Source organism: Coregonus clupeaformis, chromosome 12, assembly GCF_020615455.1.
Source record: "Coregonus clupeaformis isolate EN_2021a chromosome 12, ASM2061545v1, whole genome shotgun sequence".
In the NCBI taxonomy this organism is placed as follows: Eukaryota; Metazoa; Chordata; class Actinopteri; order Salmoniformes; family Salmonidae; genus Coregonus; species Coregonus clupeaformis.
This window is the reverse complement of record NC_059203.1, coordinates 34,999,348-35,025,305: the sequence shown is the minus strand read 5'-3', so window position 1 is coordinate 35,025,305 and position 25,958 is coordinate 34,999,348. Positions and strand designations below refer to the sequence as shown.

The 25,958-nt window shown below is 42.6% G+C and overlaps 1 protein-coding gene across 1 annotated transcript in view; it reads right to left on the bottom strand.

Annotated features, from left to right (window-relative positions):
- Positions 1–25,958, bottom strand: part of LOC121578066 (protein bassoon-like) — a 139,179-nt gene that overhangs the window by 89,293 nt on the left and 23,928 nt on the right. The window contains exon 3 of the mRNA XM_045223841.1: positions 3,742–4,668. Coding sequence (XP_045079776.1) covers positions 3,742–4,668 — 927 coding nt within the window. The remainder of the gene's footprint in view (positions 1–3,741; positions 4,669–25,958) is intronic.

The following is a 25,958-nucleotide window of genomic DNA, read 5'->3' as shown; positions in this document are numbered from 1 at the left end:
ATAGGGCTCTGGTCAAAAGTAGTGAATTATATAAGAAATAGGGTGCCATTTGAGATGCACCCTAAGACGCAGGAGGAGACAGCTTCACACTCCTATGCGCGCACACACACACACCTGCCTGCGCGTACACAAACACATTGTTTTCTATCAGATGGTATGCCTTTTATAGATATGTTCACCCTGTGCTGTGGCATTTATTTTATTTGATAAATGTCAGGTAAAACCGCAAGCAATTTAAAGCAGCCACGACACACACACACACACACACACACACACACACACACACACACACACACACATAGGAGGGTTAATACACACATACACACACATTTTCCTCTAATCTTCTCTATAAAGCAGCATGGAGAAGTAACTAACACACACACACGGACATCTTATTCACTAGAGACCCGCAGGAATCCCACAGTTGTGATTGATGTGAATCACCCAGGCTGCTGTAACATTACATCCCTCTCTCTCTCATACTCATTATCTTCGTCTCTCACTTTCTTTCTCTCTCCCACCCTCCATCTATCACTTTTATGCTGTCTCTCTCTCTCTCGCTTTCTCTTCATCTCACTTTCATTTTCTCTCTCTCACACTGCTTTCTCTCTCTATTTTCAGCAAACTGTACTGATGAAAATCGAAGCTGAGCCTTCATTTGATATACGGTATGGTACAGTCTGTCTATTCAAAGGCAATGTATTATGGCTCTCATAGGGCTAAGAGGCATTGTGATTCCATAAATAATACCACATTTTCTACCCTAAAGATTTCCTGTTTTTCTTCAAAAGCCATGGTCACATAATTCCTTTCCCCTCTGTTATGTATACAGTCAACTCAGCCACTGAGTGCATGCTAATACGTGCAGTAGCTCCTAGCTAAAACGCAGATAGACAAACACATAGGGTTAGCATAGGGCTCTGGTCAAAAGTAGTGCACTATATAGGAAATAGGGTGCCATTTGGAATGCACCTTATGTATCTGTCCAGGGCTATACTCACTGGCCCCTATCCTAGATCCACACACAAATATTCCATTAACATCAATGTATTATTTATATGAAACTATGGGTTTATGTGCTGTTTAGGAGCTGTCCAGTGGGGTGGTGCTGAATGTGGATTGGCTAGCGGAAATGTTCGGTGGTGTGGTGCTGAATACGGGTTGGCTATATAAGCTGTCCAGTGGATTGCTGCTGAATACACTCAGAAACACCCTGCCAGGAGAGGAAGGGTGAAAGCTACACCTGGGCTCACACTTCCGGTCATAAATAACCCCATGGACCTCCTTTTCTCCTTTCCCCTCTTCACTTCTGCTTCTCTCCTCCTTTCCCCATTAGGCCAATTAGAGCAGCTCACAACCACACCCACAAGAGAGAGAGAGAGGGGGGGGGGACTACCACAAATAAACTTGCCTGAGTCACAGGGAGAGAGGGAGGAAGGAGGGAGGGGTGGAGGAAAGGTGAGCGAGAAAGAGAGATCAAGAGAAGGTTAGCCTCCAGCCAGGACAGGAAAGAGGGTGAGGCAGGAAAATGGGAGGGAGAATGGAGAGAGAGGGAGAATGGAGAGAGAGGGAGAATGGAGAGAGAGGGAGAATGGAGAGAGAGGGAGAATGGAGAGAGAGGGGAAGACTGTGTGTGTGATAAAAGGGCATTGAAAAAAAAAGTACATGTACTTCAATACAGGCATTGTATTGTGGTGTTTCACTATAGAGCCAAAACATAAAACCTAGTATGTAGATGCAGACTTCACACTGCTGTCCGTCCATAGAGTTAAACAACTACAGTGTAGCTCCTTCTGAGATTGAAACAAGTCCTGCTGAGACTGAGGCTGTCCTAATATGAACACCATACACACAACACACCAGCGAGGCATCTCGTCACATCACTCTAAAACTTTCTGCACTCTTTGGACATCTCATAAAACTCTTCAGTTGCTCGGCTCGTTCCGCTGCGTCTCTAGCCACCCAGGCATGAAAGCAACGCCTGACAAACGATAGCGCCGTGTTTCCATAGCGATCTATCCATCTATGAATGGCCTGCGCCACTGCTGGTGACAGCCAGATGCCGAGGAAGACAAGGCAGGCCAATTAAAAGCCCAACGCAAGCCACCAACCCTGTTGTTACTGCCATCATTCAATTGGGCCTGATTTGCATAATTAAGCTGGGTGATTGGCCTGACTGCTGATTGGCCTGAAAGCCTAACAAGCGTCTGTTCTAACCAGCAGTTTTTAGTACCATTGGAGAGAATAACGGGGTGTGTCACTCACACTGACCTGTGGATCACCACAGGAGAACATCGGAACATATTTTATTATGACTCATTGATATTAATGAATGAGTAATCTGTTAATCAGGAAGGATCAAACCCAATGTAGTTTTATTAGCCATGTCTGTATCCTTAATGGAACCTTATTTCCCATGGGCCCTGATCGAAAGTAGTGAACTACATAGGGAATATGGTGCCATTTGGGACGCAGACTAAATCTCTCTTTGCACCACAGGAGGGACTGCTGTGATGCTAACTGGTGAGATCAGTCACAGGGCTTCACTTCTGGAGTGACATTAACTGGTGAGATCAGTCACAGGACATTATGGAGCCACACCAACTGGTGAGATCAGTCACAGGACATCACTTACATTTACATTTACGCCATTTAGCAGACACTCTTATCCAGAGCGACTTACAGTTAGTGAGTGCATACATTTTCATACTGGCCCCCCGTGGGAATCGAACCCACAACCCTGGCATTGCAAACACCATGCTCTACCAACTGAGCTACACTTCTGGAGCAACACTAACTGGTGAGATCAGTCACAGGACATCACTTCTGGAGCAACACTAACTGGTGAGATCAGTCACAGGACATCACTTCTGGAGCAACACTAACTGGTGAGATCAGTCACAGGACATTCTGAATCCACACTAACTGGTGAGATCAGTCACAGGACATTCTGAATCCACACTAACTGGTGAGATCAGTCACAGGACATCACTTCTGGAGCAACACTAACTGGTGAGATCAGTCACAGGACATTCTGGAGCCACACAATCCCACCTGATTACTGAAGACAGACAGAAAGACAGACAGACAGGAAGTGGTGTGCTGGCTGCCAACCCCTGGACCAGAGCAGACAGAGACTGAGGCTTAATCTCAATTAATATTTCCTTGATTCCTTGCATCCTTCTTATCCAATGTGTTTTGAGAAGGAGGAGAGGAGAGAGCTAGCAAGGAATCAATTAAAGGTGAATTGAGAACGAGCCTGAATGCCCAACAAACCAGATGTATTTTATACATAGCAATGAAAGGATAGAGGAGCCATGCCACTGAGCCAAACCCTTGGGAAAGCTTTAGTAAAACACAGGTCTAAGAAAGACCAAGAAAGACCAGGGCAGCCAGAGGGAGACATATTCTATTGCACTATGACATGGCATTTTTTGAGAAACACATCCATAAACCATTCTATCATCTATTTCATCACAGGGCAGTTGGCCCAGTTTTATCACAGGGCAGTTGGCCCTTATTCAGACCCTGATGGAATGCACCCACATACCTCACACAAAGCCACAAAACTCTCTCTCTCTCTTTATGTCTCTCTCTCTCGATTTCTCACACACACACTCACAGGCATGAACTCATGCAAACACACATACACACACAGAGACAAACACAGACACACACACAAAAGCCACAACCAACTGTCAGAAGACTCTGATCTAGAGAGATGAGTTAGAGCAGCCTTACCTCCAGGTGCGGTGCAGGGTTGAATCCACACAGGTTGCAGACCTGGGCGTGGCACTGGGTGCAGGTGTTGTAGTTGGGTGACTCGGCCGTCACGCCCACATTCAGGCTGGTCTTACACAGGGGACAGCAGGCACCTTTAGCCTGCTGCTGTTGCTTCTGGGGCGGTGCATGGGGTCCCTGTTGGGGTGCATGGGGTACCTGTTGGCCTGGATGGGGTCCTGGTGGTTTCCCTGCCCCAGCTGCAGGTGCCTGGGGTCCGGCTGGTTTAGGGGCAGGTTTGGGGGGCTGTTGCTGCTGCTGGGGCGGGGTGGGTACTGGGTCCACTGATATGAGGGTGCTGGCCTGGTTGAGGAGGGACGCACCGAAGCCACCAAAGCCTCCAAACAGCTTTCCAAAGGTCTGCTCGGGGGCGGCGGCCGGGGGCGGGGGCTGGCGGGATGGGGAGCTCCCTGCGCTGCGGGTGTGGTCCTGGCGAAGGGGCAGGGGCTGGTGGGCAGGGGAGCCACGGAGGTCAGGCTGGGACGGGGCTTTGGCCATGCCTGGGAGAGGGACAGCTCCTGGGGGGAGACGAGCCCCACCCTGACCCTGGCCCTGCGCTGGAACTGGACCCCCTGGACCTCTCTGCTGCTGAGGGATCTGGCCTGGGCCTGCACCAGTCTGTCTGTTAGGGCCTGGTGGGGGCTGGGCTTGTGTCGGACCCTGATGCTGGGTTAGAGGCTGTGCCTGAGGTGGGGCTTGGGACTGGGGCTGAGGTTGAGGTTGGGCCTGGGGCTGGGGTGGGGGCTGAGTTTGAGGTTCAGAGATGGGCTCTGGTTCGGCTTGGTGGGACGGAGAGTGGATCTGCTGCTGGCTCTTGGAGCGAGGTGTCTCCATGTCCATTCCCAAAGCTCTCTGCATCTGGCAGTTCAGACACAGCCACTCCTGGACCTATGGCAGCAATAAACAGGAAATAAAATAAGAGTTATTAATTGTGATCTAAAAGGCAAAACTGATCCTAAATGAGCACTCCTACTCTGAGACGTTTCAAACATATGGCACCTGGTGTTGGCTTGCCTCACTAGGAGCATCTTGTTGGTAAACAGGAGTTGTGATAAATTATGATATTTGCAGTTCACAGACACATGAGATAAACTGAGCTAGGGGCTCCTTCAATAAAACAAGACGGATCCCCCTGATTATACAGGCTTTACAACTCTATCGCCTTCTTTCCCTCTCTATCTCTCCTCGTCTACCGCTCTATCAGTCATCATCCTCTCTCACTCTATCTTGTCTTGGTCTATCTCTCCTCGTTTCTCTCTGTCTCCCTTTTTCTTTCATGTCTTCATCCCTCTTTACCGTCTCTGTCCCTGCCCTCTATCTCTCCGTCTATCTCTCCCTCTATCTCTGTCTCCATCTCTGTCTCCATCTCTCCCTTCATCTCTCCCTCCATCTGTCCCTCCATCTCACCCTCCATCTCTCCCTCCATCTCTCCCTCCATCTCTCTATCCCTCTCTTTCTTTCTTCCATCCTATCACCTTCTATCTCTCCCTCTATCTCTCCCTCTCTCTCCCTCCATCTCTCCCTCCATCTCTCCCTCTCTCTCCCTCCATCTCTCCCTCCATCTTTCCCTCTATCCCTCTCTTTCTCCCATCCTATCACCCTCTATCTCTCCCTCTCCCCCTCTCCAGCGCTTTCTACCTCTATCTATCTTTCCTTCTCTCCCTCTCCATACTCCCTCTTTCCCAGGCAGATACTGTAAGAAGATGGGAGTGATGCCCCCTTCTCCACCTCTCTCCGTCGCCCTCTCCCTCTCTCCCTGTGGCAGCAGCCCTGTCAGAGTGAGAGTGACAGCCCGGTGGTGGCCTGGCCCATAGACCTGGTTGATAATTATCATCATGGTGATTTGATAGCTGCTGCCACACACACACACACACACACACACACAGTTAGTGTCATTGCTATTACATAACAGAACGAATGCTGTTAGGATATGATGGCAGGGGAACAGGGGACATGGAGGGTGTGGTCTTCACCTCTGACTGACCTTTGGAACTAAGTGACACAGGACCAAGTGGCCCTAGGCAGTTCCACTCACAAACCATACTTCTACTGTATACTGTTTACAGCCACACAGACACACACAGCCAGGCAGACACACACACACAACCCCAGCACTCTCTGGGTTAGGAAAGAAAGGCGCTGTCATCCCAGACATCCTTGTTTAATTTCATCAACAAAGCACGATTTGAGAGGACATAATTTTCAGGCTATATCTTTCATTTAATGGCCGTTTATGGTCTGTGGCATTGATTGCAACTGAATGTGTCTGTCCTTACTTCATGAAGTTTCTCATTTGTACTGAGACGTAATGAATCTTGTCTAGCTTGTTTAGTTTTTCCTCCATCTAGCCAGTCTGTACCAGCCACTATTGATCACTGCTCACAAATTTGATTCCGTTATTATTTTCCTGCGTGTTATTACTCTGATAAAGGTCAAAACACACAGACACATACAGTGCCTTCGGAAAGTATTCAGACCCCTTGACTTTTTCCACATTTTGTTATGTTACAGCCTTATTCTAAAATGGATTAAATAAATACAAATCTCAGCAATCTTCACACAATACCCCATAATGACAAAGCAAAAACGTTTTATTTTTTTTGTGCACATTTATTACAAATAAAAAACAGAAATACCTTATTTACATAAGTATTCAGACCCTTTGCTATGAGACTCGAAATTCAGCTGAGGTGCATCCTGTTTCCATTGATCATCCTTGAGATGTTTCTACAACTTCATTGGAGTCCACCTGTGGTAAATTCAATTGATTGGACATGATTTGGAAAGGCACACACCTGTCTATATAAGGTCCCACAGTTGACAGAGAAAAAACCAAGCCATGAGGTCGAAGGAATTGTCCGTAGAGCTCCAAGACAGGATTGTGTCGAGGCACAGATCTGAGGAAGGGTACCAAAAGATGTCTGCAGCATTGAAGCTCCCCAAGAACACAGTGGCCTCCATCATTCTTATGGAAGAAGTTTGGAACCACCAAGACTCTTCCTAGAGCTGGCCGCCTGGCCAAACTGAGCAATCGGGGGAGAAGAGCCTTGGTCAAGGAGGTGACCAAGAACCCGATGGTCACTCTGACAGAGCTACAGAGTTCCTCTGTAGAGATGGGAGAACCTTCCAAAAGGACAACCATTTCTGCAGCACTCCATCAATCAGGCCTTTATGGTAGAACGGCCAGACGGAAGCCACTCCTCAGTAAAAGGCACATGACAGCCCGCCTGGAGTTTGCCAAAAGGCACCTAAAGACTCTCAGACCATGAGAAACAAGAGTATATGGTCTGATGAAACCAAGATTGAACTCTTTGGCCTGAATGCCAAGCGTCACGTGTGAAGCATGGTGGTGGCAGCATCATGCTCTGGAGAGCTTTTCAGCGGTGGGGACTGGGAGACTAGTCAGGATCAAGACAAAGATGAACGGAGCAAAGTACAGAGAGATCCTTGACGAAAACCAGCTCCAGAGCGCTCAGGACCTCAGACTGGGGCGAAGGTTCACCTTCCAACAGGACAACGACCCTAAGCACACAGCCAAGACAATGCAGGAGTGGCTTCGGGACAAGTCTCTGAATGTCCTTGAGTAGCCCAGCCAGAGCCCGGACTAACCCGATCGAACATCTCTGGAGAGACCTGAAAATAGCTGTGCAGCAATGCTCCCCATCCAACCTGACAGAGCTTGAGAGGATCTGCAGAGAAGAATGGGAGAAACTCCCCAAATACAAGTGTGTCAAGCTTGTAGCGTCATACCCAAGAAGACTCAATGCTGTAATCTCTGCAAAGGTGCTTCAACAAAGTACTGAGTAAAGGGGTCTGAATACTTATGTAAATTTCAGTATTTTTTTTCTTCGAATAACCTGTTTTTGCTTTGTCATTATTTGGTATTGTGTGTAGATTGATGAGGGAAAAAAACAATTTAATCCATTTTAGAATAAGGTTGTAACGTAACAAAATGTGGAAAAAGTCAAGGGGTCTGAATACTTTCCGAAGGCACTGTACATATATCGGTATATCATTTCACTCACAAACAGACACACACACATCTGTATAATTTCACTAACAAATACAGAGACATACTCACAAACTCATATTTATTTAGTGCCTTACTTTTAATCAGGGTTCAAAAGTCCCTGCTAAATAGTAGTGCAATATACTGTATTTATTCCCTATTTAGTGCACGTGTGTGCATATCAGTCATAGCAGTATCCCAGACCCTGTCTTTAGTACCTTGTAGTTTCTCTGAGCTGGGAGTGACGAAGCCAGAGTTTGAACTCTCAATCGACCGGAAGGAGGGGTAGGAGGCGGGGTTAAACCCCTGGGACACTGGGCATGCTCAGAACAACCGTGGGCTGCAGGGAAAATATATCTACAAAAAAACAAGCCAGGGCCTTGATCAAATCAAGTCTTTATCATCAGGCCCAGATGATAAAGACTTGATTTGATCAAGGCCCTGGCTTGTTTTTTTGTAGATATATTTTCCCTGCAGCCCACGGTTGTTCTGAACACACCAAGTGTCTCTCTCTGTGTGTGTCTCTGTCTGTGTGTGTCTCTGTCTGTGTGTGTCTCTCTCTGTGTGTGTCTCTCTCTGTGTGTGTCTCTCTCTGTGTCTCTCTCTCTCTCTCTCTCTCTCTCTCTCTCTCTCTCTCTCTCTCTCTCTCTCTCTCTCTCTCTCTCTCTCTCTCTCTCTCTCTCTCTCTCTCTCTCTCTCTCTCTCTCTATATATATATATATTACTCTCTCTATATATATATATATATATATATTACTCTCTCTCTCTCTCTCTCTCTCTCTCTATATATATATATATATATATATATATATATATATATATATATATATATATATATATATTTACTCTCTCTCTATATATATATACACTGCTCAAAAACACTAAAATAACACATCCTAGATCTGAAATGAATGAAATAATCTTATTAAATACTTTTTTCTTTACATAGTTGAATGTGCTGACAACAAAATCACACAAAAATTATCAATGGAAATCAAATTTATCAATCCATGGAGGTCTGGATTTGGAGTCACCCTCAAAATTAAAGTGGAAAACCAAACTACAGGCTGATCCAACGTTGATGTAATGTCCTTAACCCTCCCGTTGTCCTAGGGTCAAAATGACCCGCCACTGTGTTGAACCAACTTTATTAAATTTTTATATTTTTTGGATCATTTCTGAGAAATAGGCAGTGGTACTTTCTTTAAAGTCTCACTGCCTCCTTCTCACAAAAATCCAGAAAATCACATTGTATGATTTTTAAGTAATTAATTTGCATTTTATTGCATGACATAAGTATTTGATACATCAGAAAAGCAGAACTTAATATTTGGTACAAAAACCTTTGTTTGCAATTACAGAGATCATACGTTTCCTGTAGGTCTTGACCAGGTTTGCACACACTGCAGCAGGGATTTTGGCCCACTCCTCCATACAGACCTTCTCCAGATCCTTCAGGTTTCGGGGCTGTCACTGGGCAATACGGACTTTCAGCTCCCTCCAAAGATTTTCTATTGGGTTTAGGTCTGGAGACTGGCTAGGCCACTCCAGGACCTTGAGATGCTTCTTACGGAGCCACTCCTTAGTTGCCCTAGCTGTGTGTTTCGGGTCGTTGTCATGCTGGAAGACCCAGCCACGACCCATCTTCAATGCTCTTACTGAGGGAAGGAGGTTGTTGGCCAAGATCTCGCGATACATGGCCCCATCCATCCTCCCCTCAATACGGTGCAGTCGTCCTGTCCCCTTTGCAGAAAAGCATCCCCAAAGAATGATGTTTCCACCTCCATGCTTCACGGTTGGGATGGTGTTCTTGGGGTTGTACTCATCCTTCTTCTTCCTCCAAACACGGCAAGTGGAGTTTAGACCAAAAAGCTCTATTTTTGTCTCATCAGACCACATGACCTTCTCCCATTCCTCCTCTGGATCATCCAGATGGTCATTGGCAAACTTCAGACGGGCCTGGACATGTGCTGGCTTGAGCAGGGGGACCTTGCGTGCGCTGCAGGATTTTAATCCATGACGGCGTAGTGTGTTACTAATGGTTTTCTTTGAGACTGTGGTCCCAGCTCTCTTCAGGTCATTGACCAGGTCCTGCCGTGTAGTTCTGGGCTGATCCCTCACCTTCCTCATGATCATTGATGCCCCACGAGGTGAGATCTTGCATGGAGCCCCAGACCGAGGGTGATTGACCGTCATCTTGAACTTCTTCCATTTTCTAATAATTGCGCCAACAGTTGTTGCCTTCTCACCAAGCTGCTTGCCTATTGTCCTGTAGCCCATTCCAGCCTTGTGCAGGTCTACAATTTTATCCCTGATGTCCTTACACAGCTCTCTGGTCTTGGCCATTGTGGAGAGGTTGGAGTCTGTTTGATTTAGTGTGTGGACAGGTGTCTTTTATACAGGTAACGAGTTCAAACAGGTGCAGTTAATATAGGTAATGAGTGGAGAACAGGAGGGCTTATTAAAGAAAAACTAACAGGTCTGTGAGAGCCGGAATTCTTACTGGTTGGTAGGTGATAAAATACTTAAGTCATGCAATAAAATGCAAATTAATTACTTAAAAATCATACAATGTGATTTTCTGGACTTTTTAATTACAGACCTCTACATGCCTCTACATGCTTTGTAAGTAGGAAAACCTGCAAAATCGGCAGTGTATCAAATACTTGTTCTCCCCACTGTATATATATATATATATATATATATATATATATATATATATATATTACTCTCTCTCTCTCTCTCTCTCTCTCTCTCTCTCTCTCTCTCTGATCTTTATGAAATCTGATCTGTTTCATGAAAAAGCATGAAAACAGCAACACTATCAAGGTCTCTCTCTCTCCATATTGTTCTCCCTCTACATCTTCATCACTCGTTCCTGTCTTCATCTCTCCTTCCTTTCTCTGTCTGTGTGTGTGTGTGTGTGATAGAGAGAGAGAGAGAGAGAGAGAGAGAGAGAGAGAGAGAGAGAGAGAGAGAGAGAGAGAGAGAGAGAGAGAGAGAGAGAGAGAGAGAGAGAGAGAGAGAGAGAGAGAGAGAGAGAGAGAGAGAGAGAGAGAGAGAGAGAGAGAGAGAGAGAGAGAGAGACAGAGAGAGAGAGAGAGATAGAGAGATAGAGAGAGAGAGACAGAGAGACAGAGACAGAGAGAGAGAGAGAGAGAGAGAGAGAGAGAGAGAGAGAGAGAGAGAGAGAGACAGAGACAGAGAGAGAGAGAGAGAGAGAGACAGAGAGAGAGAGAGAGAGAGAGAGCGAGAGAGAGAGAGAGAGAGAGAGAGAGAGACAGAGACAGAGACAGAGACAGAGACAGAGACAGAGACAGAGAGAGAGAGAGAGAGAGAGAGAAAGAGAAAGAGAGACAGAGAGAGAGAGAGAGAGAGAGAGAGAGAGAGAGAGAGAGAGAGAGAGAGAGAGAGAGAGAGAGAGAGAGAAAGAGAGTGAAAGAGAGAGAGAGAGAGACAGAGAGAGAGAGAAAGAGAGAGAGAAAGAGAGAGAGAGAGAGAGAGAGAGAGAGAGAGAGAGAGACTATTTCATCCTGGAATATCCAAGGCCTGAGGTCATCTGCCTTTGGCCTAAAGAGCAGGAATCTGGACTTCACCAAAGAAATCGGAAATACAGACATTGCATCCTACAAGAAACATGGTATAGAGGAGACGGACCCACTGGTTGCCCTCTAGGTTACAGAGAGCTGGTAGTCCCATCCACCAAACTACCAGGTGTGAAACAGGGAAGGGACTCAGGGGGTATGCTAATTTGGTATAGAGCAGACCTAACTCACTCTATTCAATTAATCAAAACAGGAACATTTTACATTTGGTTAGAAATTCAAAAGGAAATTATCTCAACTGAGAAAAATGTCCTCCTGTGTGCTACCTATATCCCCCTACTAGAATCCCCATACTTTAATGAAGACAGTTTCTCTATCCTGGAGGGGGAAATCAATCATTTCCAGACCCAGGGACATGTACTAGTCTGTGGCGACCTAAATGCCAGAACTGGACAAGAACCTGACACCCTCAGCACACAGGGGGACAAACACCTACCTGGAGGTGACAGCATTCCCTCCCCCATATGCCCCCCTAGGCACAACTACGACAACATAACCAACAAAAAACGGGTCACGACTCCTGCAGCTCTGTTGCACACTGGGTATGTACATAGTCAATGGTAGGCTTTGAGGGGACTCCTATGGTAGGTAAACCTATAGCTCATCTTTTTTTGGGGGGGGGGATGGATCAGCTTAATATTGCAGATAGATTGTATCTTCTATCAATGTAATTGTCTGCATCACTTCCAATCCCCCATGTTTTTTTTTTTTTTTTATATATATATTCCCCTTTATTACTTTTCAACCCCACCATCCTTTCCCTACTTGGAGTAAATTAGTGAACAACAACGCCCAGGCCTCTACTTCCGGTCTATACTTACTATCTACACCTTATGGACAGAGTTAATTTTACAATAATTCTATATCTATATATATATATATTTATTTATTTTTTTGCTCCTGAACTTCTTCTACTCTCAACCTCTCCGATCATTTTCATGATGTCCATCCGGTTTGCTTCTAAATGCCATATCTTTCTAACTGTGCTCTTTCCCAAAAGCTCCCAACATACAACCTATATACTTATTATGGACACAGTATGCTTACATTATTAGCTATCTTTGTTATTATTTGTTGTTATTTGTTATTAGTCCCATCCTTCAACTCTATTCAATACCTCCCATCTATCTCTTAACACCATCCATATAGGATTTCTATTTGCCATATATATTTCAACCGTACTGTGATGTTTTACAAAAGTTCTGAACCTTTCTATTCTCATTGCTTCTACAGATTGTGAATTAAAAATAAACATTTTTGCTAAAAGTATTATTATATTATTGATTGATTGACTATGACTTTTCAGATCACCCAGTAATGCTATCTGCAAGGTTAGTTCCAGGTAAATATTGCAATCCTTTAGCCATTCCTGGACCTGTGTCCAAAAACAAGCTACAAATGGACAGAACCAAAACAAATGATCTAATGATTCTATCTCTTCACAGCAAAATCTGCAGAGCTGGGAAGATTGTATCCCCCATATAAATAACATTCTATTGGTAGCAAGAATTTTATATAATAATTTAAATTGAAAGATTCTAATTTTTGAATCCGGTGTCGTTTTGCGTGTCAGTTCATAAACACTATGCCATGGGATCGGTACGTCAAAGATCTCTTCCCAACTATTTTGCAATCTATATGGGACGGCTGTCAATCCTTTGGTCCTTAAGTGAAACTGATATACTTTTTTATTTATCACAGTTTTCCTTAACCAATTATGTTCTTTAATGCAAGGCCGACAGACAAGTTCCTTACTTTCTCCCCCTTCAACTTTCCTCTTCCACTTTTGCGGTAAGGCTGCAATTATTTGGTTGTAATTCTGGGTAGAGCAGACATTTCCATATGTTTTTGTTAGCTGCATGTGCGACATAACTCCACCAGTCCTACCGATGATATCATTTACAAAGATTATACCTTTTTTAAACATTCTGTCAAAAAATAAAGGTTTTTTGTCAATTAGTATATTTGAATTTAACCACAATATTTGTTGCATTATTTGTTCTGTCGTTTCTGGAGGATTAAATTGAAATTGCAACCAACTTTCTATGGCTTGTTTTAGAAATAGTGACATTTGGGAGATTATTTCCTTTTCAAATAACTGAAAGTGAGAGGTTGTAATCTGAATAAAGGGAAAAAGGCCTTTCTTGAACAGTGGGTGAGACAATCTTACTAATTTGCTTGAGAACCAGTTCGGATTTAAGTATAACTTTTGGATGACTGAAGATTTTAGTGATAGGTCTAATGCTTTAATATTTAATAATTTCTGTCCTCCGAATTCATATTCATTATATAAATATGCTCTTTTAATTTTGTCTGGCTTGCCGTTCCAAATAAAATTGAATATTTTTTTCTCATATAATTTAAAAAACTGTTTGCTAGGCGTAGGCAAGACCATAAGCAAATAGGTAAACTGGGATAATACTAAAGAGTTAATCAGGGTGATTTTTCCACAAATTGACAGGTATTTTCCTTTCCATGGTAGTAAGATCTTATCTATTTTTGCTAACTTTCTATAAAAATTTATTGAAGTGAGATCATTTATTTCCTTTGGGATATGTATTCCGAGTATATCTACATCACCATCAGACCATTTTATTGGTAAACTACATGGTAATGTAAAAATTGTATTTTTTAGTGATCCAATACGTAATATAGTACATTTGTCATAATTTGGTTTTAATCCAGAGAGGTTAGAAAATGTATCTAGATCCTCTATGAGGCTGTGGAGGGATTCTAGTTGTGGATCTAAAAGAAAACATGAATCATCTGCGTACAATGACACCTTTGTTTTTAAGCCCTGTATTTCTAATCCTCTGATATTATTATTGGATCTGATTTTAATAGCTAACATCTCGATGGCCACAATAAATAGATATGCCGATAGTGGACAACCTTGTTTCACTCCTCTTGACAGTTTAAAACTTTCTGAGAAATAGCCATTATTTACTATTTTACACCTAGGGTTACTATACATGATTTTGACCCATTTTATAAGAGATTCTCCAAAATTGAAATGCTCCAGGCATTTATATATAAATTCCAGTCGAACTTTATCAAATGCCTTTTCGAAGTCTGCTATGAATAGCAGGCCTGGTTTCCCATATTTTTCATAGTGTCCTATTGTTTCCAATACTTGCCTTATATTATCTCCAATGTATCTTCCATGTAAAAAACCTGTCTGATTAGAATGAATAATATCCGACAATACCTTTTTAATTCTATGCGCTATACATTTTGCTAGGATTTTTGCATCACAACACTGAAGTGTAAGTGGCCTCCAATTTTGTAAATGGACTGGATCTTTATATTTTCCACTTGTATCCTGTTTCAGTAATAATGAGATCAGACCTTCTTCTTGAGTGTCAGATAATCTAACATTTACATAGGAGTGGTTAAAACATGCTAATAACGGTCCTCTTAGTATATCAAAAAAGGTTTGGTATACCTCGATTGGTATGCCATCCAACCCTGGAGTTTTCCCAGACTTAAAGTCTTTAATTGCATCCAGAAGTTCTTCCTCTGTAATTTCACCTTCACATGAGTCTTTCTGTGTGGCTGTTAATTTGACATTATCAATAGAAAAAAAATCTCTACAATTAGCTTCAGTTAGAGGAGATGGAGGCGACTGAAAAGAAAACATATGCTTAAAATACTTTGTTTCTTCCTTCAAAATATCATTAGGTGAATTATGGGTGACTCCGTCAATTGTAACCAGTTTCATTAAGTTCTTTTTGGTAGCATTCCTATGTTGAAGATTAAAAAAGAATTTTGTGCATTTTTCCCCATATTCCATCCAGTTTGCTTTATTTTTATAATATATTACACTTGATCTTTCTTGAATAAGTTTTTCCATTTCTTTTGTTTTTCCTCTAATTTATTCTGAGCCTCTATGTTACAGTTTTTATTGCCATCTATCTGTTCTGTTAGACTTTCTATTTCCTTTCTTAGTATAAACTCTTTTGACCTAAATTGCTTTTGTTTTCGAGATGAGTACTGAATTGCATGGCCTCTAAAGGCACATTTAAAGGTGTCCCATACAATAAGGGGATTCGCTGTACCTATGTTATGTTGGAAAAAGTCAGTTATAAATTCCTTTGTTCTAATTATAAATAAATTATTATCTAATAGGCTTTGATTAAATTTCCAATATCCTCGCCCACGTGGAAATTCAGTCAGAGTAATGTATATGCCTATTATATGATGGTCCGACCGCATTCTGTCCCCTATCAACACTTTTTTTTACTTTTGGTGCCAACGAGAATGAGATAAGAAAGAAGTCAAGACGACTAGCTTGATTCAGTCTCCGCCATGTATATCTCACTAGATCAGCATATTTAAGCCTCCATATATCTACTAGTTCTAATGTATCCATGACATTCACAATTTCCTTAAGAGCATGTGGGTGATTGTTTGTGGTGTGATTTCCTTTTCGGTCCATTGAGCTATTTAAAACAGTATTATAATCCCCCACCATAATAATATTGTCTTGAGTTGCTTGCAGGCTTGATAATTTATTATATATATTGTCAAAGAATTGTGGATCATCATTATTTGGTCCGTAAAGGTTAATGAGCCATATCTGTTTATGGTCCAATACCATATTTAAAATAATCCATCTACCTTGCGTATCTATTTGGACAATTTGCACATTCGGATCGAAATTACTATTAATTAATATCATCACCCCTTTTGAATTTCTTTGCCCATGGAGAAGTATATTTCCCCCATTCTTTTTTCCACGCTACTTCATCTCGAATTGTTGAATGAGTTTCCTGTATACAATAGATATTATATTCCTTCTCTTTGAGCCATGTAAATATTGTTCTTCTTTTGTTATTATCAGCTAAGCCATTACAATTATAACTGGCTATACTTATTTCACCATACACCATAATGAGATACAAGTTTCAAGTCTATTTATCATTATATATGTTTGTAAATTTACCAATAAAAATAGCGTAATGATTGAGTGTCCATATAGCTGTACCGTGATATTTGCATTGCTACGGAGTAACCCTTCAATTGTTCTCCACTAATTCCCCCGCTAAAGCCCCTCCCCATCCCAAGTTGAGCCGTCATCCCAGAGATCAGCATCCCACCCACGTCCCTCCGTATCCCTAAGGCCCCGAGAGGCCAGGACCCATCCATCGAAAACAGCACACAGTGCCACCCACAAAACAGAAGCAGGTTAACCGCCAAAAGCATTTCCAATGCTTTCACCTCTATATATATATATATATCTATATAACTATTATTATTTTTTTAATTATGCATATCCTATTTTCCATCATTATCAATTAATATGCGTAATAATGTCGGCAGTTCACGCATAGGATTCTAACATATAACCAGGATTGCCATTGTATTACATTTAATTCATTGACAAGCAATTATTATCCTAGCAAATAATTCCCGCGGTCCATCCCATACCCCCCCAACATCCCCCCACCCCCCACAACAGATGCCAGACAAGCACACACGCACATACTCACATACTCCAACACACTCAACCCCCTCCTCCACAATCCACCATAAAATCCGATACTCAACGGCTGTTATATCCCAGAGCCCAACTCGAGAAATAACTTGATTTACGAGTGCACATACAGTTAAAGCTGATTGAGAAAGCATGCAGATTGAGCAGAAATTGATAACAATGTGAGATTTGATTAATCTACTTAATCTATGTCAAGTCCTAGGTGATGGAGATCAGATCCACCCTCTTCACCTGAGACACAAACACTCTGATCCCCTGTTGTAACCATTTTCCCAAGCATCTCCATGCGGTCAGACCTTTGATTATTTTGTGCCACCTGGGCCACAATGATAAACCCCCTCTCTGATTGTCCGAGTGTGACCCCCTCCCCATGGGTTACTGCAGCCAGTGTTGCCAGCACTGCCACTACCTGGGTGGGCGTACCCCACCGGAATCCCCACCGGCTAGGTAAAAGGTCGTCAAGGTTCTCATTAGCAGCTTTGAGAATGTCCTTGTATATTATGCTCTCCCATCAGGGGGCTCTGGCTTTGTAGGACCAACCCTGCCAGGCAGGCTCAGAATCTTGAGGGGTCTCTGACCGCATTTATTTCTCTGTTTAGGCTGCATATTCACAGCAGGTCCATAAAATAGATGGGAACTTCTCTTTGGTGTATGGGTCGCTCAGGTGGGTGTCCAGGATATAGGGTTAGGGATCTTTCCATCATGATAGGACAATGAATAATTAGATTAGATGTATACTATATTTAAAAATGTATATCCCTCATCTACACAAAATTGAAAGCTCTCTCTCTCACTACCCCTGTTCATAGACCCCCGGTCGGCTCTGGGATATGCAACCATTTCCCCTCTCACTCACTTAACGCCGCACCTTTTCAAACACAAAAATGCACACCACATGGTTGACTGCGGAAGAAATGGGCCGAGCGTGCAAACGCACCCGCATCCACATCTGCTGCAAGGGGGAAAGGACGCCAGAGAGAACACAGGACCAACCACAACAACCATCCGCCAAAACAACAACCTCCCGCCAAAAAATCCATGTTCTAATTATTTTTATATAAAGATGTATTATTCTGCTTGTTATATCGTTTTATCCATTTATAAAATACTATACTTACTATAAATGTTATTTAATATTACAATCCCTATCATTGCTAGTATCAGGTGCTCCAATATTTGACTCCTCTATTACAACTTTTAGAATAGCCATGGAGTAGTCTTTGTGTCTCTGAACATTTGGTTGTCAATATATAATTTATCCACCAATCGGAAATACAGAGATTGCATCCTACAAGAAACATGGTATAGAGGAGACGGACCCACTGGTTGCCCTCTAGGTTACAGAGAGCTGGTAGTCCCATCCACCAAACTACCAGGTGTGAAACAGGGAAGGGACTCAGGGGGTATGCTAATTTGGTATAGAGCAGACCTAACTCACTCTATTAAATTAATCAAAACAGGAACATTTTACATTTGGTTAGAAATTCAAAAGGAAATTATCTCAACTGAGAAAAATGTCCTCCTGTGTGCTACCTATATCCCCCTACTAGAATCCCCATACTTTAATGAAGACAGTTTCTCTATCCTGGAGGGGGAAATCAATCATTTCCAGACCCAGGGACATGTACTAGTCTGTGGCGACCTAAATGCCAGAACTGGACAAGAACCTGACACCCTCAGCACACAGGGGGACAAACACCTACCTGGAGGTGACAGCATTCCCTCCCCCATATGCCCCCCTAGGCACAACTACGACAACATAACCAACAAAAAACGGGTCACGACTCCTGCAGCTCTGTTGCACACTGGGTATGTACATAGTCAATGGTAGGCTTTGAGGGGACTCCTATGGTAGGTAAACCTATAGCTCATCTCTTGGCAGTAGTACTGTAGACTACTTTATCACTGACCTCAACCCAGAGTCTCTCAGAGCGTTCACAGTCAGCCCACTGACACCCCTATCAGACCACAGCAAAATCACAGTCTACTTGAACAGAGCAATACTCAATCATGAGGCATCAAAGCCAAAGGAACTGAATAATATTAAGAAATGCTATAGATGGAAGGAAAGTAGTGTTGAAACCTACCAAAAAACAATTAGGAAACAACAAATTCAATCCATTCTAGACAACTTCGTGGACAAAACGTTCCACTGTAATAGTGAAGGTGTAAACTTGGCAGTAGAAAACCTAAACAGTATATTTGACCTCTCAGCTTCCCTATCAAATCTAAAAATCTCTAACAGAAAACCAAAGAAAAGTAATAACAGTGATGAATGGTTTGATGAAGAATGCAAAAACCTAAGAAAGAAATTGAGAAACCTATCCAACCAAAAACATAGAGACCCAGAAAACCTGAGCCTACGCCTTCACTATGGTGAATTACTAAAACAATACAGAAATACACTACGGAAAAAGAAGGAACAGCATGTCAGAAATCAGCTGAATGTAATTGAAGAATCCATAGACCACTTCTGGGAAAATTGGAAAACACTAAACAAACAACAACACGAAGAGCTATCTATCCAAAACGGAGATGTATGGGTAAACCACTTCTCCAATCTTTTTGGCCCTATAACAGAGAACAAACAGCAAAAAAATATACATGATCAAATGCAAATCTTAGAATCAACTATTAAAGACTACCAGAACCCACTGGATTCTCCAATTACATTGAATGAACTACAGGACAAAATACAAAGCCTCCAACCCAAAAAGTCCTGTGGTGTTGATGGTATCCTCAATGAAATGATAAAATATACAGACCACAAATTTCAATTAGCTATACTTAAACTCTTTAACATCATCCTTAGCTCTGGCATCTTCCCCAATATTTGGAACCAAGGACTGATCACCCCAATCCACAAAAGTGTAGACAAATTTGACCCCAATAACTACCGTGGGATATGCGTCAACAGCAACCTTGGGAAAATCCTCTGCATTATCATTAACAGCAGACTAGTTCATTTCCTCAGTGAAAACAATGTACTGAGCAAATGTCAAATTGGCTTTTTACCAAATTACCGTACGACAGACCACGTGTTCACCCTGCACACCCTAATTGACAAACAAACAAACCAAAACAAAGGCAAAGTCTTCTCATGCTTTGTTGATTTCAAAAAAAGCTTTTGACTCAATTTGGCATGAGGGTCTGCTATACAAATTGATGGAAAGTGGGGTTGGGGGAAAAACATACAACATTATAAAATCCATGTACACAAACAACAAGTGTGCGGTTAAAATTGGCAAAAAACACACACATTTCTTTCCACAGGGCCGTGGGGTGAGACAGGGATGCAGTTTAAGCCCCACCCTCTTCAACATATATATCAACGAATTGGCGAGGGCACTAGAACAGTCTGCAGCACCCGGCCTCACCCTACTAGAATCTGAAGTCAAATGTCTTCTGTTTGCTGATGATCTGGTGCTTCTGTCACCAACCAAGGAGGGCCTACAGCAGCACCTAGATCTTCTGCACAGATTCTGTCAGACCTGGGCCCTGACAGTAAATCTCAGTAAGACAAAAATAATGGTGTTCCAAAAAAGGTCCAGTTGCCAGGACCACAAATACAAATTCCATCTAGACACCGTTGCCCTAGAGCACACAAAAAACTATACATACCTCGGCCTAAACATCAGCGCCACAGGTAACTTCCACAAAGCTGTGAACGATCTGAGAGACAAGGCAAGAAGGGCCTTCTATGCCATCAAAAGGAACATAACATTTGACATACCAATTAGGATCTGGCTAAAAATACTTGAATCAGTTATAGAACCCATTGCCCTTTATGGTTCTGAGGTCTGGGGTCCGCTCACCAACCAAGAATTCACAAAATGGGACAAACACCAAATTGAGACTCTGCATGCAGAATTCTGCAAAAACATCCTCCGTGTACAACGTAAAACACCAAATAATGCATGCAGAGCAGAATTAGGCCAATACCCGCTAATTATCAAAATCCAGAAAAGAGCCGTTAAATTCTATAACCACTTAAAAGGAAGCGATTCCCAAACCTTCCATAACAAAGCCATCACCTACAGAGAGATGAACTTGGAGAAGAGTCCCCTAAGTAAGCTTGTTCTGGGGCTCTGTTCACAAACACAAACAGACCCCACACAGCCCCAGGACAACAACAACAACAACACAATTAGACCCAACCAAATCATGAGAAAACTAAAAGAGAATTACTTGACACATTGGAAAGAACAAACAAAAAAACAAAGCAAACTAGAATGCTATTTGGCCCTAACCAGCGAGTACACAGTGGCAGAATACCTGACCACTGTGACTGACCCAAACTTAAGGAAAGCTTTGACTATGTACAGACTCAGTGAGCATAGCCTTGCTATTGAGAAAGGCCGCCGTAGGCAGACCTGGCTCTCAAGAGAAGACAGGCTATGTGCACACTGCCCACAAAATGAGGTGGAAACTGAGCTGCACTTCCTAACCTCCTGCCAAATGTATGACCATATTAGAGACACATATTTCCCTCAGATTACAGCGATCCACAAAGAATTCGAAAACAAACCCAATTTTGATAAACTCCCTTATCTACTGGGTGAAAAACCACAGTGTGCCATCACAGCTGCAATATTTGTGACCTGTTGCCACAAGAAAAGGGCAACCAGTGAAGAACAAACACCATTCTAAATACAACCCATATTTATGTTTATTTATTTTCCCATTTGTACTTTAACTATTTGGGGTTTTATAGCAGTTCACCAAAATGGACAGTATTATTCTAAACGAGCTCCACCCCGAAACAAGGTTTTGTCTAGTAGGGATACTGCTTTTGTCAAAATATACTTTTCATAGCAGGTTAGGAGAATTAACGTAAAAGGTTAGGAGAATTAACGTAGACGGTTAGGAGAATTAGGTTAAACTGTACCCATCTAGACATGACCCCGAAACAAGGCAATAGAAATACCCAGTGTGCTTTCTAGTTGATTTTGGTATGTTCATTTTAACATATACATTTTGGTCATTTAGCAGACACTCCTATCCAGAGTGACTTAGAGTTAGGGCATTCAACTAAGGTAGATAAACAACAACATATCACAGATATAGCAAGTAAAACGTTTCTGTAAACGTTACTGAGAATGTTGTTGCTGTTCGAGATGGCTACTTGCAAATGTATTTCTGTATTTTAAAATACAAAATACATGTATTCAATACATTTCAAAATAAAAGTATTTTGTAGTTGATTGTGATACATTGATCTTTATGGTATTTTGCAATGTTTGCCAATCCCTGTGTGTGTGTGTGTGTGTGTGTGTGTGTGTGTGTGTGTGTGTGTGTGTGTGTGTGTGTGTGTGTGTGTGTGTGTGTGTGTGTGTGGATGTGTTTAACTATTATTGTGGGGACCAGAAGTCCCCACAAGAATAGTAAACAGACCAACTGGGGACATTTTGTTGGTCCCCACAAGGTCAAATGCTATTTCTAGGGGGTTTAGGGTTAAGGTTAGGGTTAGAATTACGTTAAGGGTTAGGACCTAGGGTTAGTTTTAGGGTTAGGGTTAGGAGCTAGGGTTAGGTTTAGGGTTAGGGTTAAGGTCAGGGTTAGAGTTAGGGTAAGAGTACGGGTTAGGGTTAGGGTTAGATTTAGGGTTAGGGGTTAGGGAAAATAGGATTTTGAATGGGACTGAATTGTGTGTCCCCACAAGGTTAGCTGTACAAGACTGTGTGTGTGTGTGTGTGTCTGTGTGGGTGTGTGTGTGTGTGTGTGTGTGCGTGTGTATGTGTGTGTACACATGGAAACATAATATTTTAGCAGTGAGGAGCCTGCAGAGAGCTGGATCTATACAATCACCACAGCACTCCCACCTATCATACCAAATACACACTGACAAAGCGCCATATGTTAAAGGTCCAAAGCTGACATTTTTATCTCAATAACAAATCATTTCTGGGTAACAATTAAGTACTTTACTGTGACTGTATTCAATTAAAATGGTCGAAAAGAGCAAATAGCAATTTATCAAGCAAGAATTTAGCTAGGACTGTCTTGGGAGTGGTCTGAGTGGGGAGACGAAAACTGAAAACTAGCTGTTATTGGCAGAGAGGTTTGGAACTCTCTTTGTTATTTGTCTATTAACTAATTTACCATATGGTGATGTCAAAAGGCAGTCCAAAACTCCATCCCACCAAAACAGGCTGAACGTTCAGGCAGTCTTTTCAAACAGCTCTTACACTAAAAGGGTTTTTTCATCATTTCCACAATTTCACAGTATCATTCCAACCTCATAGTGTGGAAATATATACAGTGGGGAAAAAAAGTATTTAGTCAGCCACCAATTGTGCAAGTTCTCCCACTTAAAAAGATGAGAGAGGCCTGTAATTTTCATCATAGGTACACGTCAACTATGACAGACAAAATGAGAAGAAAAAAAATCCAGACAATCACATTGTAGGATTTTTAATGAATTTATTTGCAAATTATGGTGGAAAATAAGTATTTGGTCAATAACAAAAGTTTCTCAATACTTTGTTATATACCCTTTGTTGGCAATGACACAGGTCAAACGTTTTCTGTAAGTCTTCACAAGGTTTTCACACACTGTTGCTGGTATTTTGGCCCATTCCTCCATGCAGATCTCCTCTAGAGCAGTGATGTTTTGGGGCTGTCGCTGGGCAACACGGACTTTCAACTCCCCTCCAAACATTTTCTATGGGGTTGAGATCTGGAGACTGGCTAGCCACTCCAGGACCTTGAAATGCTTCTTACGAAGCCACTCCTTCGTTGCCCGGGCGGTGTGTTTGGGATCATTGTCATGCTGAAAGACCCAGCCACGTTTCATCTTCAATGCCCTTGCTGATGGAAGGAGGTTTTCACTCAAAATCTCACGATACATGGCCCCATTCATTCTTTCCTTTACACGGATCAGTCATCCTGGTCCCTTTGCAGAAAAACAGCCCCAAAGCATGATGTTTCCACCCCCATGCTTCACAGTAGGTATGGTGTTCTTTGGATGCAACTCAGCATTCTTTGTCCTCCAAACACGACGAGTTGAGTTTTTACCAAAAAGTTCTATTTTGGTTTCATCTGACCATATGACATTCTCCCAATCCTCTTCTGGATCATCCAAATGCACTCTAGCAAACTTCAGACGGGCCTGGACATGTACTGGCTTAAGCAGGGGGACACGTCTGGCACTGCAGGATTTGAGTCCCTGGCGGCGTAGTGTGTTACTGATGGTAGGCTTTGTTACTTTGGTCCCAGCTCTCTGCAGGTCATTCACTAGGTCCCCCCGTGTGGTTCTGGGATTTTTGCTCACTGTTCTTGTGATCATTTTGACCCCACGGGGTGAGATCTTGCGTGGAGCCCCAGATCGAGGGAGATTATCAGTGGTATTTTATGTCTTCCATTTCCTAATAATTGCTCCCACATTTGATTTCTTCAAACCAAGCTGCTTACCTATTGCAGATTCAGTCTTCCCAGCCTGGTGCAGGTCTACAATTTTGTTTCTGGTGTCCTTTGACAGCTCTTTGGTCTTGGCCATAGTGGAGTTTGGAGTGTGACTGTTTGAGGTTGTGGACAGGTGTCTTTTATACTGATAACAAGTTCAAACAGGTGCCATTAATACAGGTAACGAGTGGAGGACAGAGGAGCCTCTTAAAGAAGAAGTTACAGGTCTGTGAGAGCCAGAAATCTTGTATGTTTGTAGGTGACCAAATACTTATTTTCCACCATAATTTGCAAATAAATTCATAATAAATCCTATAATGTGATTTTCTGGATTTTTTTTAATCAATTTGTCTGTCATAGTTGACGTGTACCTATGATGAAAATTACAGGCCTCTCTCATCTTTTTAAGTGGGAGAACTTGCACAATTGGTGGCTGACTAAATACTTTTTTTCCCCACTGTATCGCTCCAGTGCTGCAGCTAACCCAGTTTTTAGACCAGGCAGTTTTTGAACTAAACTTTCAGCCAAAAGTCAGCAGGCTCGCTCTCCAGTTGGTTTTGATTGTTTGACTAAACCATGAATGTATTTTTTATTAAATCATGATGTTCCATGTCCACTCCTTATGTGAATTCTCTGAAATCAGCCCATCCTCCATGGCCTCACATTATGGTTTAACCACGTCCGATTTTTATCGACTTACTCTATAATTTCATTTCTGCCTTTCTATAATTTCTCTCTCTTTCTTAGCTTTGTCTATTTTCTTGTCTCCAGTCTATTCTGTGCCTAAATTCAATTAAGTTAAATTGAAATGGCTTTAATAACCCCAAACAAATGGTTATTGATGCCATGGCAAAGATATCATGTGATAGAAGTCTTCAAAAATGGGACAACTGTTTTGTATCTTTCTCATCACGTGTCTCTCACTCTTTTCTTTTGCTCCCCCCCCCCCTCTCTCGCTCTGTCTATCCCCCTCTCTTTCCCCCCTCTCTCGCACTGTCTACCCCCCTCTCTCGCTCTGTCTATCCCCCTCTCTCTATCCCCCTCTCCTCTTTATATATATTTCCCCCTCTCAACTCTCCCCCTCCGCTCTCTCTTGTACTGGGAAATATTTGCAGGAAGAGAGAGAGTGAGGAGGGGAGGGAGGGAGAGTGAGAGAGAGAGAAAGAGAGCAAGAGAGAGAAGGGGAGGGAGAGAGAGAAGGGGAGGGAGAGAGAGAGAGAAGGGGAGGTAGAGAGAGGGGGGAGAGGGGGGGAGAGAGAGAGGGAGAGAGAGGGGGAGAGGGAGAGAGAGGGGGAGAGGGAGAGAGAGAGAGAGAGAGAGAGAGAGAGAGAGAGAGAGAGAGAGAGAGAGAGGGGAGAGAGAGGGGGAGAGAGAGGGCGGATCTATAAATAGAGAGGGAGACCATGGCAGATCTTCCCCTACATGATGGTTGGTAAGAGACCACTGGAGTGTTTGTGCCACTTTCTCTTTCCCTCTGGCTCTCCATCTCTCTCTCCCATCCAACCTTCTTATAGATATTCTCTCCCTCTCTCTCTCTTTCTGTGTGTTTGTCTTTCTTTCTATCCATTTCTCTCTCTCACTCTATTTTCTTCTATCTCTACATCTCTCTCCTACCCTACCTCCCTATAGCTTTATATTATTCCCTCTCTCTCTATACCCCCCT